General features: G+C 41.1%; 1 protein-coding gene across 2 annotated transcripts in view; it reads left to right on the top strand.

Moving 5' to 3' along the window:
* Nucleotides 1-1,078: 1,078 nt before the first annotated feature.
* grid1a (glutamate receptor, ionotropic, delta 1a) overlaps nt 1,079-13,536 on the top strand; it is a 236,733-nt gene continuing 224,275 nt past the window's right edge. For both annotated transcript variants that reach the window (XM_053332793.1, XM_053332794.1), the window contains exons 1-2: nt 1,079-1,157; nt 2,635-2,790. In XM_053332793.1, coding sequence (XP_053188768.1) covers nt 1,079-1,157; nt 2,635-2,790 — 235 coding nt within the window. The remainder of the gene's footprint in view (nt 1,158-2,634; nt 2,791-13,536) is intronic.

Raw genomic sequence — 13,536 nt, forward strand, 5'->3', positions numbered from 1 at the left:
CCCGAGATGAAAAATAAAAAGGGCGTCAAGCAACAATAAATGAATCGAACAAATCATGCAGCTTAAACAAAACATTGAGTTATTTTTGTGTATTTTTCCTCTGCAAAATGCTCCTCGGTTAACTCCATCCAGCTGTTCTCCGGCTCAGTGGCTTCTTTCACGTCTGTCCCTCATCCGTCAGCCCTCGCCGAGGAACATGGTGTGTAAATCCTTTTCTCTGCCACATCAGCTGCGCTCCGTCGCCAGTGAAGTAAAAATCAGTCTATCTCTCTCTTTCTCTCTCTCTCTCCTTCCCTCTCTCTGTGTGTTTCTGCTCTCGCACATCTTCCCTGGAAACGCCAACTTCTCCGAAAAGTGAACTGTTGACGCCGCCGTCGGCTTTTCATCCTTTGTGCCAATGTAGGATTTTGCGTCTGAGCTTTTTTTTTTTTCTTTTGGTTTGTCATATAGGCTGCTGTAGTTTTTTTTTCTTTTTGCTTTGTCTCTTGCAACCTCCAGTTATGTGTTCAGTTATCTGCTCTCCAAGCGTCTTTCTCCGGCTGGTCCAAATCATTTCTACCCGGCTTGTCGGGACAGCAGCCGAGTCGTGAAGTCTCTGCAGTCACGTGATCTAGACAGGACTGAAGAGTTTTTTTTTTTTTCGGAGTGTGTATGTGAGCGTCTCTCCGTGTGTAGTTAGAGGGGTGTCCCTCCTCCGCATTTTTTGCTGCCTGCCGTGGTTTAGACGCCGGAGCGCAAGGAGAGGCGAGAGTGAGAGAGATAACACCGGTCTCTCTCACCGGGCCACCTGTCTTTTCAGTCTTACCTCGGGTCCCCGTCGGTTCCTCCTCGTCCTTTTTGAGTCCACCTTTCTGCAGTCGCCTTTTTGTTGGTTGAAAAAAGAGGAAAGAAAACTGTGATCATTTCTGTCGGGTTTCTTACGGGTCTGAGCTGGCTGAAGGAGGACCACTGTTCCATTTTGCAGTGGGTTTTGATCATCTTTTTTTTTCAATTATTTTTTTCCCCTTTGGGTGCTCCATTTGGACAGTATAGGACAGCCGAGCAGAGCTTGGATGAGCCGCCTTGCTGAAATCCCGAGATGGAGTTGCTGCTGATCTGCCTTTCCCTGTGGATATTGCAATGCAATTCGGCCAGAGCGGACTCCATCATACATATCGGTAAGCGTCCGATAAGACAACATGCAGTTTGGCTTAGGCAGGTGTAAAAGGCAAAGCGCAGCCAGCGCATACTGCGTTGATCACAGGATTTTAGTCAGAGGGCGGGATAAATAGTCTATTCAGCTTGCATACTGTGTTTAAGCAATTCTTTGACTCTCAAGCGAGTTGAAAAGTTAGTGTTTTGTAAACGGTAATGCTTCTGACCTTTGCTGCAAAAGCTATGTTGTAATTATTTATGATCAGTATTTTTATTTGAGCAGACGTTTGTTACACTTTTCGACGGTGGATCACTGCATCTGATCCAAACCTCGCCACTGCCGGCCTGTAAATTGAAATTCTGTATTCAAAACACGGATTACAGTAAGCAAAAAGGCCTGTTCCAATAAAGCTTTGACGAAATCAGTGTCCAACAGTCAAAAGGCTGAAGCTTTTTTAGACCAAGCTATCTTTTGTCTTTACCCGAGAAGCCTCAACTTTCACCGGAACGTGACTGAAATGTCAATAACAAGACAGAGGGAATGTCAGTGGAGTTTCGTTTTAGAGATGCAAAACGCATAGAGCCTCTTTGTACTCAAACTTCAAACCCAGGCTGAGATGGGGGTCCTCGAAATCAGGACAAATAATTCGGACCTGACATTTATATACATAATTATTGGATTACATCGCATTTTATAGTTTTTATTCCCCCATCTTTACCCTGAATAATAACGTTGCTTTGTGCTCCCCTTTCATGCACACATTGACGTAGCTGATCATAATGACTGGCGTTGTAATCTCAGATAAAAATGTCAATGTCACTGTGAGCAAATTTCATCCCGGTGCCCCTCCGCTGCTGCTGCTGCTGCTTCTGCTCACAGTTTACTGCAACAGTCTGGCAAGCAGCAGGTGCTCAGTCACTGGCTTAATACAGCGGTGGGACTCAATCCAGATAATATTGGCAGATGCCCTGCATAACGTTAGGGTACCCCAATCATACTTCTCGTTTCCGGAAACCTTTTTCAGTGATATATGTATGTCTCTCAATAACTACTGATGCCATTTTGATAAACGGAAAAGGAGAGAGAGGTAGGGGGGAGGGAGACAGTTAAGCTTCAGCATGCCACACAAGGCCTATTTTGCTCATTGGGTAGGGTGCCATTGATTTAGGAGACAACAGCTATTTATTTAATAAGTTTGGCTACTTTATGGGGTATGATCATGTCGCTCTCCATGGTGCTGAAAATCTTGTCAGGACACACTGAAGTCATATATATGTTTCACAACTTCAAGTCAAAATGAACCACACAGAAATGCAATTACATTTCAGTTAAGCATAACTTTGGCAGGTTGTCAACAGTAAAATGAAAAGTCCCCAACATAGTATATAATATCGACTGCCCAACAATAAAGGCGCAGCTCATTCACCACTCCCTCCATCTCTAACTCAACAGTTTAACCATACTTCACGCTGTTGTGATGTATTTTTTTCATTCAACAGGTGCCATATTCGAGGAAAATGCCGTGAGAGATGACGAGATTTTCCAACTTGCCATCTCAGACCTAAGTCTGAACGACGATATTCTGCAAAGCGAGAAAATCACCCACTCTGTGAAACTTATTGAGCCTAACAACCCCTTCCAGGCTGTGCAGGAAGGTAAGCGTAATTCCCCACTGGATCATTTATTTTGCCTCTGCTATTTTATTAGATTACTTGGGGCCGCGGGGTCAGGAAGGTGGTCTTCTCCCCTCTGTTGCTGAATAAAACTCCTGATTGCTGATCTTGAATGTTTTTTTGGGCCATGAGGCATTGTTGATCAGTCAGAGAAGCAGGCAGTGATGATGACACATGTCTCTGTCAGTAATGGCTGTGTGTGTCTGTGTGTGTTGCCACCTGCAAAGCGCTGTGCCTCTGTACCTAAGCAAGGTGTCTTCTGTGGTTGAAAAGCTAGGTGGAAGCATTGAGTTAGATCACAGCAGCTTAAGATAATTTGTTATGCGAAATAAAATCATTCAAAGATTATCAAATTTAATTCCTGCACCAATGATGAACTTGTACAATCACAGCAGAAGAAAATATTCCTGGCTCTTATGTCTCTTTGAAGAATAAGCACTGCAACCTTGTTCATGCACATTTATTAACAGCATTCAGCTTTAGCATTCAGCTTTTTTCCCCCTTGAAATGTTTTGTCTGCTTCATTTGGATGCTTGTAAGTGCCCAGAATGTACACACCTCCACACATCAGACAGGAAATTAGCAATGAAATTATTTTAGTCAAGGTTATTTCTCTCATTCATTGAAAGCCGTAAAGGGGAGAGTGGGGTAAGATGAGCCAAATTTAAACATGTTGTTCTCTAGATGAGGAAAAATCAGACAGAAGCAGAATGAAAACATATATGTTTATTCCAGGAGGTCTTCTATCAAATGAAATTATAAGAATGCATCTGTGACAACAAGATGTGCCTCAATTTCCCCCAGGTTAGGGGTAAATTGATCCAAGCTAGTAAGCTGAGCCATCTATGGATAAAATGGCCATTTAAGACTCTGAAAAAACAAAAATGACCATTAAACTTTACATTAACTTTACATTAATCAATACATCACTCAATGGCAAAGATGCATTTTGGTGGTGCCAGCCACCTTGAAGGCTGAAGTCCTTCCCTAAGATGTCGCTCCAGGCAGACGACAGGAGAGACGGTGACATGCCATAAAATCCTTGAACCAATCCCAACCTAAAAAAGTAGGCTATAATTCATTCTACCATGGTGCTATAATAAACTATACAAAATAAGTAAGTCTATTCTGACCTAATCAGGGTATTCCACAAGCACCAGTAGTCGGGTGGATGACAGAATATTAACACACATTACATTAGGCAATCTCACAGAGAGACAGGTTTGATTTAAACAAATTTTAAACTAATAGGCCTATACTATTTGCCTTACCAGTCCTATTAAAAGTAATAGAGACCTTTCAAATAGAGAAAGCTGTTGAACGAGCAGTATAATGAATGTGTAAAAGTTACAGCCTTAAATATGTGTGATAGACAACTTGGGCTCACACTGTTGAGCAGCAGCCGCACTATTTTCATGCAGCTGGACATGTAGTGAAAAATGTACCTAATAAGACATGTAATTTCTGACTCACCCTACCTGCTAAAACCTTCTCTTTCCAGTGGCTGGGGACAAGAATGTTCTTTCTGCCAGTTCACATCATGGAGTAAGACTATGAAACTGGTCTAGCTCCTTCTCTACCCCCTTTTAGCTTTAAGGACCATCTTCCCTCCCACTGGACCCTACTGTTTTACCACTTTTACCACCTTTTTATGACCTGTCAATACTTCTGTCTTTTGATCTGATGGATTTTCCATTCTTGACACCATTCTTGGCTGTTCTCTCCATCTCTTCAAGGACTGTTGAGCTCCAGCTGTTTTTTCTGTGTAGGCTGTTGGCATAATAGCTTTTCAGTAGTGTTTAAGTTGAACCATTGGCTCAATTTACTCATTTTGGGGGAAAAATTGCCTAAAATTGTCTCATGTACTTCTATCCATCACAGAAAGATAGACATGATGGATGCTTCCTGAATGTATAGTCACATGACAAAACATGAGTGCAAATTGTGTAGATGCAGGAAGTTGGGTCAACATATCCACTGTCTCATCTTACCCCACTCTTCCCTACTGTTGGCTGCAAAAGTGATTAAAAAAATCTTCTAAAATGAATTATGAAGACTTTAATAGGATTCAAGGGACCTCCAAAGGCTGTTTATGTCCCCTGCACTTAGTTACCTGCCCGTACTTTTGTCCCCAGTTGCACAAAGACCTTGATGATTCATTGCTATTCATAGCACCCCTGACAGGCACAGAAAGATGAAAATATGTCTTGCCTTTTGCTATAATTATCCAGTGTCATTTAGCTGTGGTCTTTAACAACACCACTGATATCTATTCTAATTCACAGTGATTCTGTAGAGTCGACTCCTGACTAGGCTCACATGAAGCAGACTAGCGTTTGGTTTTTTTTGAATACATCTAAAGTATATAAAGGAGATACTCCATCTTGCTGCTGCAGAAATAAAATAAAACATTTATCACGCACGTGCGACTGGCTTAATTTATCAGTCACTGTCGCTTGAGATGCAAAAGTGTTGTAATTATACAGCCAATAAATCATTTGCCATCGTTGCTATACTCTAATTAGTTCAGTAGTGTAGTCAAAGATGGTGTGAATTTACCCACTTTATATCTACACTTGGTGGAGAATACAGCTTCTATAATAATCACACATATCTCTGCTTCTGAACTGGCTGACTTACAGTTGTTTTCTTTTGACAATCTCTTGACAGTAGCATAGTGTCATGTCTGTTAAAAAAAAGTTTTAAGACATGCAGTAGCAATAGATGATTTACAAAAAACCCCAGCAAAAACGTTAAGAGAGTACACAGCTTGTTATTCCTCTTTGAAAATGATTCAGAGCTTATTTCCTCTGATTGAACTGCCTTTCATTAGCCTTGATTGGATATCATTTAACATGCTTAATTACTGTTTACAGTTAGACTCCTGATAATCAAATATTCACAGAAGTGGGTGATTAGGGATGATTTGGTTTCTGAAATAATGTACAGTCGATGATGCTCGGATCAATGGGCGGTCCCGGAATTTGCACAAGACACAAGGCAGAGTGGTGAGTGTTGAGTGACAACTGGGATAAGTTGACCTTTTGCTTTGCTCTTTTGTCCGCTGCGATACCACCATGAGTGGCAGTCGGGACCTTGCCACCGCATGGCAAAGAGGAGGGGGCGGGGGGGGGTAATCATAAACAGGAATGGGAGGGGGTAGGGGTAAGTGAGGCTGATATAATAGAGGAAGAGAGTGTACAGTATGAGTGGCAGCAGAAAAGAGGAAGGGAAGAATATGAGGGGTGAGAAGAGCAATGAGGATAAGAATAACCATGAGTACCAGCAACGGTGAGTAGAAAATGGAAAAAAGAGAGAAGAAAATTGAAATCAAGACTTGAATAAACATGAGTGGATATAAGAGGAGCAGGAGGAATTAAGAGTGAGGTGATGGGGAAAAGTTGCCAGCCCTGTGAGAGGAGTAACTGCAGCGTCATGCTTGTCCTTATTTGGCGCTCTTTGTCCTTGCACCAGTGGAACATATATTAACGAGGATGTCACATAGACAGCAGCATGCACACAGAAATACTCAACTATTCAGTCCTTCCATGCTCTTATCGTTTAATTATGACAGCTCGAGGCTGGCTGGATACGCCACCTGACCAGACAACTGACAGATACTGTCCTATTTATAAGCCAGAGCGACTTGAGAGAATGGATAGGGAAATTTCAACATTGGGAGCGAAAACTCTGTGATAATCTAAAAATATCTATCTCTCATGTACAGATACCTGTCATTCTGTTTTTTAGATGCTGACACAGGAACACATCAAAAACAAAATGTGGTCAATGCAACGGCATATCCACATATCTGTCACACTTCCCCTTCAGTTCTTGTGCTGTATTGAGATCAAGATAAATGTTGCAAAAGCAGGTGGAAGTAGAAGGAGAATGCCAACCCATACATATTGTTGCCTCAATTGTGAAGTGGGGCAAAAATGTTACTATATTTCTAAGTCAGTAGTGATCTCAGAAAGCTGAAGTTCAGAGTATGACCATAGCAGACTAGTACATCATTTGCATATTATAATGCAATACAATAAGAAATGTTATTTGCTTTACTCAGGAGTATCAGATGAATGACAATTGATTCAGGATGTGGCAATGTTGCATACTAACTGGTTTCTAACACATCTTGAGATTTCTTCCCGCCTTCATTTAAAAGTAGAAGTTTTATCCTCCAGGGCACATGGGTATAAATAAGAAGCAAAGCTTTCCTGTCTTGTACCAGTTTATACAAAGGAAGAGGCAGAGTAGAGGGGGGAGGTTGGCCCCTTGTTGTGTGATTATGTAAATCTGAACGCATACATACTTCCTCTACCTTCACGAAAAGTTTAGCTGCCTGTGAGGAAGAATTATGAAGGGATAGAATTTAACCATATCATGTATGTGCAACATTTGTGATATTAGGGCATAGTTTTAACAATACTTTAATAAGGGTTTACAGCCACTCTAGTAACTCTGTGAGGCTGTACTTAGACACACCTGTGCTTTAATGAGCACATCAGTGTGCTAACATTTGGTGATTAACACTACACACAAAGTACAACTGAGACTGAAGGAAATGTCATTGGTTTTGCAGGTATTTGGTCATAAACCAAAAATAAATAAATATTGCACTGAAAAATTGAGAATTTGTACTTTGCATGTTGACCCGATGGTGCTAGATGGTGCTAGAAGATAAGTTAAGGAATCACCAACATAACTATGATTTATCCTCTGAGTATGCTGAATATCTGTACCAACTTCAATAACAATCCATCCAGCTGTTGAGACTTTTAATTAAAAACTACAAAAAATTGTATGTCAATCCATCCAGTATATGTCGAGATACTTCAGTCTGGAACATCTGGCGTGGCTAAAACAAGGACAACACTCATGACATTATGACAAACACAAACAAAATAATCAACATTGATATGTCGGACATACTGTATCATATACTGTTGAGGTTTTCTGCTGAGTGACATTCAATCTAATGTTGCAGTGGTTGACATGTTTTTTCCTTTTTTATGAGGTGTTCATTTTATTTTGTCAACCCCCTGCAGTTCACCAATACGTTTTAAAGAAAACACTTGGAACAAAACAGGTAGAAAACTCAGCCATCTGGCCCCAGTTAGTGGAGGTACTTTCCTGCTCCTCTAATGTGCAGTAATTTGTTGAGTGTTCTGTCTCACTGAGTCCTCTTCACACACCACACCACCGGTGACCGTCCATTTTCATCTAACCCCTGCCAAGGTAACGTCAAGGAGGATTTAATTCTTTGCCCTTTCTTTCTCTTGAAGCCAATAGACTCTGAGGAACTTGCAGTGTAATTCTCTTTTCTTTTTTTTCTTTTTTTGCACAGTCTGTAATGACAAAAGTTGAAATAATGGTTCATTTGAAAGTGTTGGCATGGGTAATGCAATATCCTCCATCTGATTCTCTGCTTATGACAACTCATTACTTGCCATGCTCTAAACGTGATGGAATGCTGCCCTTTCACTATTATTGTCCCGGTGAATTTAATAATGCTGCATAAATCTTGGTAATGGATTTGTTTGTGTTTTTATGTCTTTTTACCAGGTCTACACAGAGGGGGAATGAAAAGGCCATTTTACCGACCCCTGTTAATTACCCAATGGTTATTTTAATCCATCATAAGCTCCTCAATGGGCTGTATAAAGGCCTGCTGGTACCTTAATCAGCTAAGTGATGTTGCAGCAGAGGTATACCTTTCACCATTTAATCTCTTCACAATGTGAGTCCCACTACTCAGCATTTAGGGTTAACCTTTAGTTGGACACTTGTGTTTGCATGGTCACAGTAAAGCAAAATTTAAAGGACTAGTGTGTGGGATTTAGTGGCATCTAGTGGTGAGGTTGCGGTGCAACATGGCGGACTCTGTGGAAGTTCAACCCGCTCCGTATGTAAATATAAAGAGCTCATTCGAGGTAAAAAATGCACAACAGATCTTAATTTCAGGAGATTATAGACTAATTAAAATGTATGAATACTATATTCTATCTCTGCCAAGTTCGTTCTGCTATTTGTCACTAAATGCTACACACTGCTCCTTTAATTCTTATGTAGAGGAAGTTGGAGCTACTTCTATTGTAGCCAGGTTGTTTATTGAAGGTTGTGAAATAGCTCAGCTAATTCAAAAAAAAAAAATTATGATTTGGTTAAAAATACAAACAAAAAAACAAAAAAACAATATAAATCAACAATTCCAGGAGCACTATATCTTGTATGAAACATTATAGTAATAATATCAGTCTTTATATAATCAATAATGTCAAATAGCATCCAGTTTGATACCAAGTCAATTTGAACCATTTGGAACATGACTGGTAGATAAAAAGGAACTCATCTAATGGGCCTGTGGTGGTGCAGCAAACACAAAAAGAAGTCCAGAAAACTGTTAAAAAAAAAGAAGAAAAATCAATACAGAAGTAAGGAATAATAGTAAGTACACATCATTCCACTGTCCAAACAATACATACTCACTGAGCCCTTTCCCTTTGGCATTGCTATTGCATAGCCCTACAAATCTTATCTGCCATATCGAAAATACAGCAGATATGATTTTTCCCTCACATTTCAGATAGGGTGAATGACTGCCTAAGACACATAAACACAAAAAGACACAAGGACACACACTCGATCACAGACACACACCTGAAATGGATGTCTTGCCTCCTGATAACCTGACAAGTTGTATCTTGAATTGGTGCCATTCTGCTTGGCTTGAGCCTCTGATAACACAGTGAGAGATGCCCGTGTTGACGCAGGGGCTTGTGTGGACTTTGCATAATTGAGGACAGTTTACGCATTTTTTGTTCAACAGTGCAATGAAGTATGTGTGACTCTCAGTATATCAGAGAACGTAGATGTGTTGATACTTGTCTCGTCTTGTTATTGCGTGTTGCAGTTTGTTAAGTGCTAGTTTAGCTCCCTGTTGACTGCTTATAGTCCACTATTGCTATTTCATTCTTTCCTCCATGAGCATCCCTTACATGACACCCGTTACCATCTGGAAGAGATTTCAAAGGCAACATAGTATTTTCTGTTACAGAGGTCGTCTTTGAGTAACATTACACCTGTTATGTAACAGACTGTACAATTCTGTGGATTATACAGACCTCGACTTGTCCTTCTCTACCTGTGCCATTCATACCTGTAGTTCACTGTGGGCTGACAGACACACCAAAGAATGTGTATTCCTCTAGTTTTTTTTCTAGAATAGCCAGAGTCAGCAATGTCAGGCAACTGCTGAGCAGCTCCTGCCACATAGGGAACAGTGAGCGAGAAAGAGAACGGAAGGATATGAGGGAGACGGAGAGGTCAAGGCTGTTAAATGTTGGATCTGCTTAGTAAGGCTACAGGTTTTGTCCTCTGCGCCGCACAGAAGCAGAACTGCCGGTCAGTATTCCTCTCCAGCAGCAGGATAACTCTGTGTCCCGTAGTCCCTACATTTGTACCAGATGTCTATTTTGGCAGATCTACTCTTCTCCAAAAGGAGCGTAGAGACATTTTTAAATATCCAATTATTGGAAAAAAAAACAAGCTGTTAAGACATTGAAAGTGATTTTGGCTTTGGAGTCAAAAGGCCCAGCCTGTTGATTAACTTCAAGAAAAACATCAGTTCATTTAAATGCCACGTCTGATCTGTATTCAAAGGAATCATCGGCAGTGTACTAATTGTCACCATGAGCTGATATTTCAGTCATCTTTTAATTTGGGTACACAGGGTCGGCCTTTTGGGGAAGTGAGGAGCACTACAGAGTCCAGGAAAATATATAAATAAATGGAGAGAGAGCGTGTAATGCGCTGCTTGGCTTTATATAATCTATAAACAGATTTTTACATGTTTTTCAGGAAATTCGGAAATTCTGTTTGGTCTGTGATGTAAACAGAATTACGGTAGTACACTAATTAGAGACAGTGTCAGTCATTTTGGGTCTTTGTGCATTCATGTATTCATCGTACTCCCCTTGTTGTCTCACTAGCAGACAGCTGAGGGTTGATTTCAGAGTACTCTCATCACTTTTTACGCTGCCACGTTTGATTGAGGATGGTTTGGGGGTCATTGTGCTGACTATTGGGTGGATGGCTGTCTGTGAAGAACAAATGCAGCAAAGACAGATTTGAAAAGTGGAAACATTTTAAATGGGCAAAGTGCATAAAAATCTTGACTGATGTTTGACTGTTTGTTCTGTCCAGGATGTAACTCGCTTAATGTGGCACAAGTGAATTTTATGTGAGTGATGTAACAGGCTGTCAGATATCAAACTTGTCATCTATCTTGGCCTTCTATCCTGTAATTGTTGTCTAAAAGACATTTAGCACCTGTATTGATTTCCCAAAATGACAGTGGCATCTGATGTATGACAAATTACTAAAAGTGCATGAAATATAGGGCTCAGAACACCTGCACACATGTCACACATAATGAGCGGCTTGTTACACATACACATGAACACACAACATATGTTTTCTCTATCACAGGTCTCTCAGCCCCATGTCTTATTCATGTTCCTGTCTTCTCTGGTGTGACAGATTTATAACGAGCTGCAGAGAACACTGTGACAGATGTTAGTGCTTTGCCACGACCCCAACCAGCCCCCAACCACCGCTGGGGATTGGCCATCAATACTAATCTACCTGTTAGAGCGAGCAAGACTGAGTGTGACTGAGACTGAGAGAGAACGAGAGAGATGGCCCAAAGGATACGTCCTGTCCAATCAGAGTGATGCTGATGAGGCCCTCAACCTTCATCCACTGTAATACATCGCAGTCCCACATGCTTCTAGCATCATTTCTCTTTGTACACACTGTTATGCTTCGACTTTATTGAGCTGCCTAAAGTGTGCTAAGAGATGACAGAGATGGGGAGGGTGGTGGAGGCGGAGTGGGTGTATGAGTGGAAGATTTGTATGTTTGTGCATTCCTGGTATGAATATGCACCTTTATGTGTGTGGTAGTAGGCAGTAAGTGTTGTGGTGGTTTCACAGATGGAGGTTTGTGTTTTGTGGAGGTTTTTGAAAACAAGGTGCTGTGGTTTAGTGAGAGGTGGTATTGGTGGTGACAATAGGCTGGGGATGGGAGGTTGTACCCTCCCTTCCACTCACTTCTGATGCTGACTAGCTCTGAGGGAAGTGTGTATAATTTACTACCCACCACCTGCACCATTCGAAGCAGGAGGACTTCATTCCAGGACAGAAGACAAGGAGCAGAAAATCAGCTCCCAAGTAAATCCTATTAGAGACTAAACAGGAGTCAGCCAGAGTACTGCTGCTCAGCTATCTCCGACTTCTTACTGTTTTGAGACAGGGAGAGGGAGGAGAGAGACGACGGGGTGAGGGGTGGAGAGGGGGTGTAGGGGTGGAATAGGAGTTTTAGTGTGAGTAAAAAGGTGAAGCAGAATGAACTGGTGAGCAAGCATGACAACGAGAGAGAAAGCGGCGTGATGGAGAAGGCGGAAGGCAGAAGGAGAGATAATGCGAGGAGAAAAAAAAAGAAGAGCAACGACTGTGAAATCTCAGGCCGAATAGAACACAAGAGGGGAGAAGTCATTTGAAACTGCAGACTCGCCTCACTAGCCTCATTGATGAAGAGATGCCAAAATGTATTTGGGACCCATTATTTGCATTACTGCCCACAGGTCACAGATACCATCTGTCACAAGAAAACCTCCTCAGTCTTCCTCACTCGGTCTGCAACTCTGTCTCTCTCCCTCTCTCTCACTGCCGTGAGTCCTCTACCATGCCCAGGCAACATGGATTTTATCCAAAGATGAGGCTAAGCTAGTGTGTAAGCTCTCTCTGAGTGAAATCAAAACCCAGCTTAAACCTCATGAGTGAAAGCCCAAAAGAGTAGACGGCAAACATGCAGGCGTCACTGAAAATTGGGTCAAATATGCAAATATGCATCTAATCTGCACCTAATATAAATATACAGTACATCAAACCGACTTTTACATTGTTCTACAGAGAAAATCTTCACAAGCCTTTGTTGATTACTCTGCTTTTTGAACTCATTATGATTTATTCTTTGACTCACTGTTTCTGTGTTCATTCATAGACTATTTTCCCTTTTAACAATGCTTGACATCGCTGCTGAGAGCAAGCTGTTACTGTCTTTTACATGGGAATTTTAACATATTATTGTCTGTAAATGGAGGAATGCACTTCTGTAGCTAATTTATTTGATGAGAAAACACACAAAAGCACAGAGGACCCGCCTGTCTTACTCACAGATTGTCTCGGATGAAGATAAAGAGATAAATCTCAGATAAATAATAGATTTTTCTTTCTAAAATGAGCCAAGTATGTGTTTCAGTGTTAAGTAGGCCAGCATTTGTTAAGTTATCCAATCCATTGCATTACCAAAGCAAGACAAATCATTCTACAGTCACTCAAGGGAATGTGTGGGCCTAATTTCTATTGTGCCAACCCGTCACAAGTACATGAGTTCTCCATAGGTCATATCAAAACAATTTCTCATTGTTGGTTTAACCAGTACTAGAAAAAGCTTTTGAAATCTTGTGCCAAATAATTCATGACTCCAGTTTTTTTCTTTGTATTATCCCAATGTAAAGAGCATCTAATTAGTAGAAAGACCCAGTACCATCTAATTAGCAGATTATCACCCACCACCATACCAAGTAACATGACCGACTCAACATATGCATATCCAAAACTAGGCAAGAGAAGCACAGTTTGTTGTTAATGTGTAGAACCCTCT

The sequence above is a fragment of the Scomber japonicus genome, chromosome 14, assembly GCF_027409825.1.
Source record: "Scomber japonicus isolate fScoJap1 chromosome 14, fScoJap1.pri, whole genome shotgun sequence".
NCBI classification, from domain to species: domain Eukaryota; kingdom Metazoa; phylum Chordata; class Actinopteri; order Scombriformes; family Scombridae; genus Scomber; species Scomber japonicus.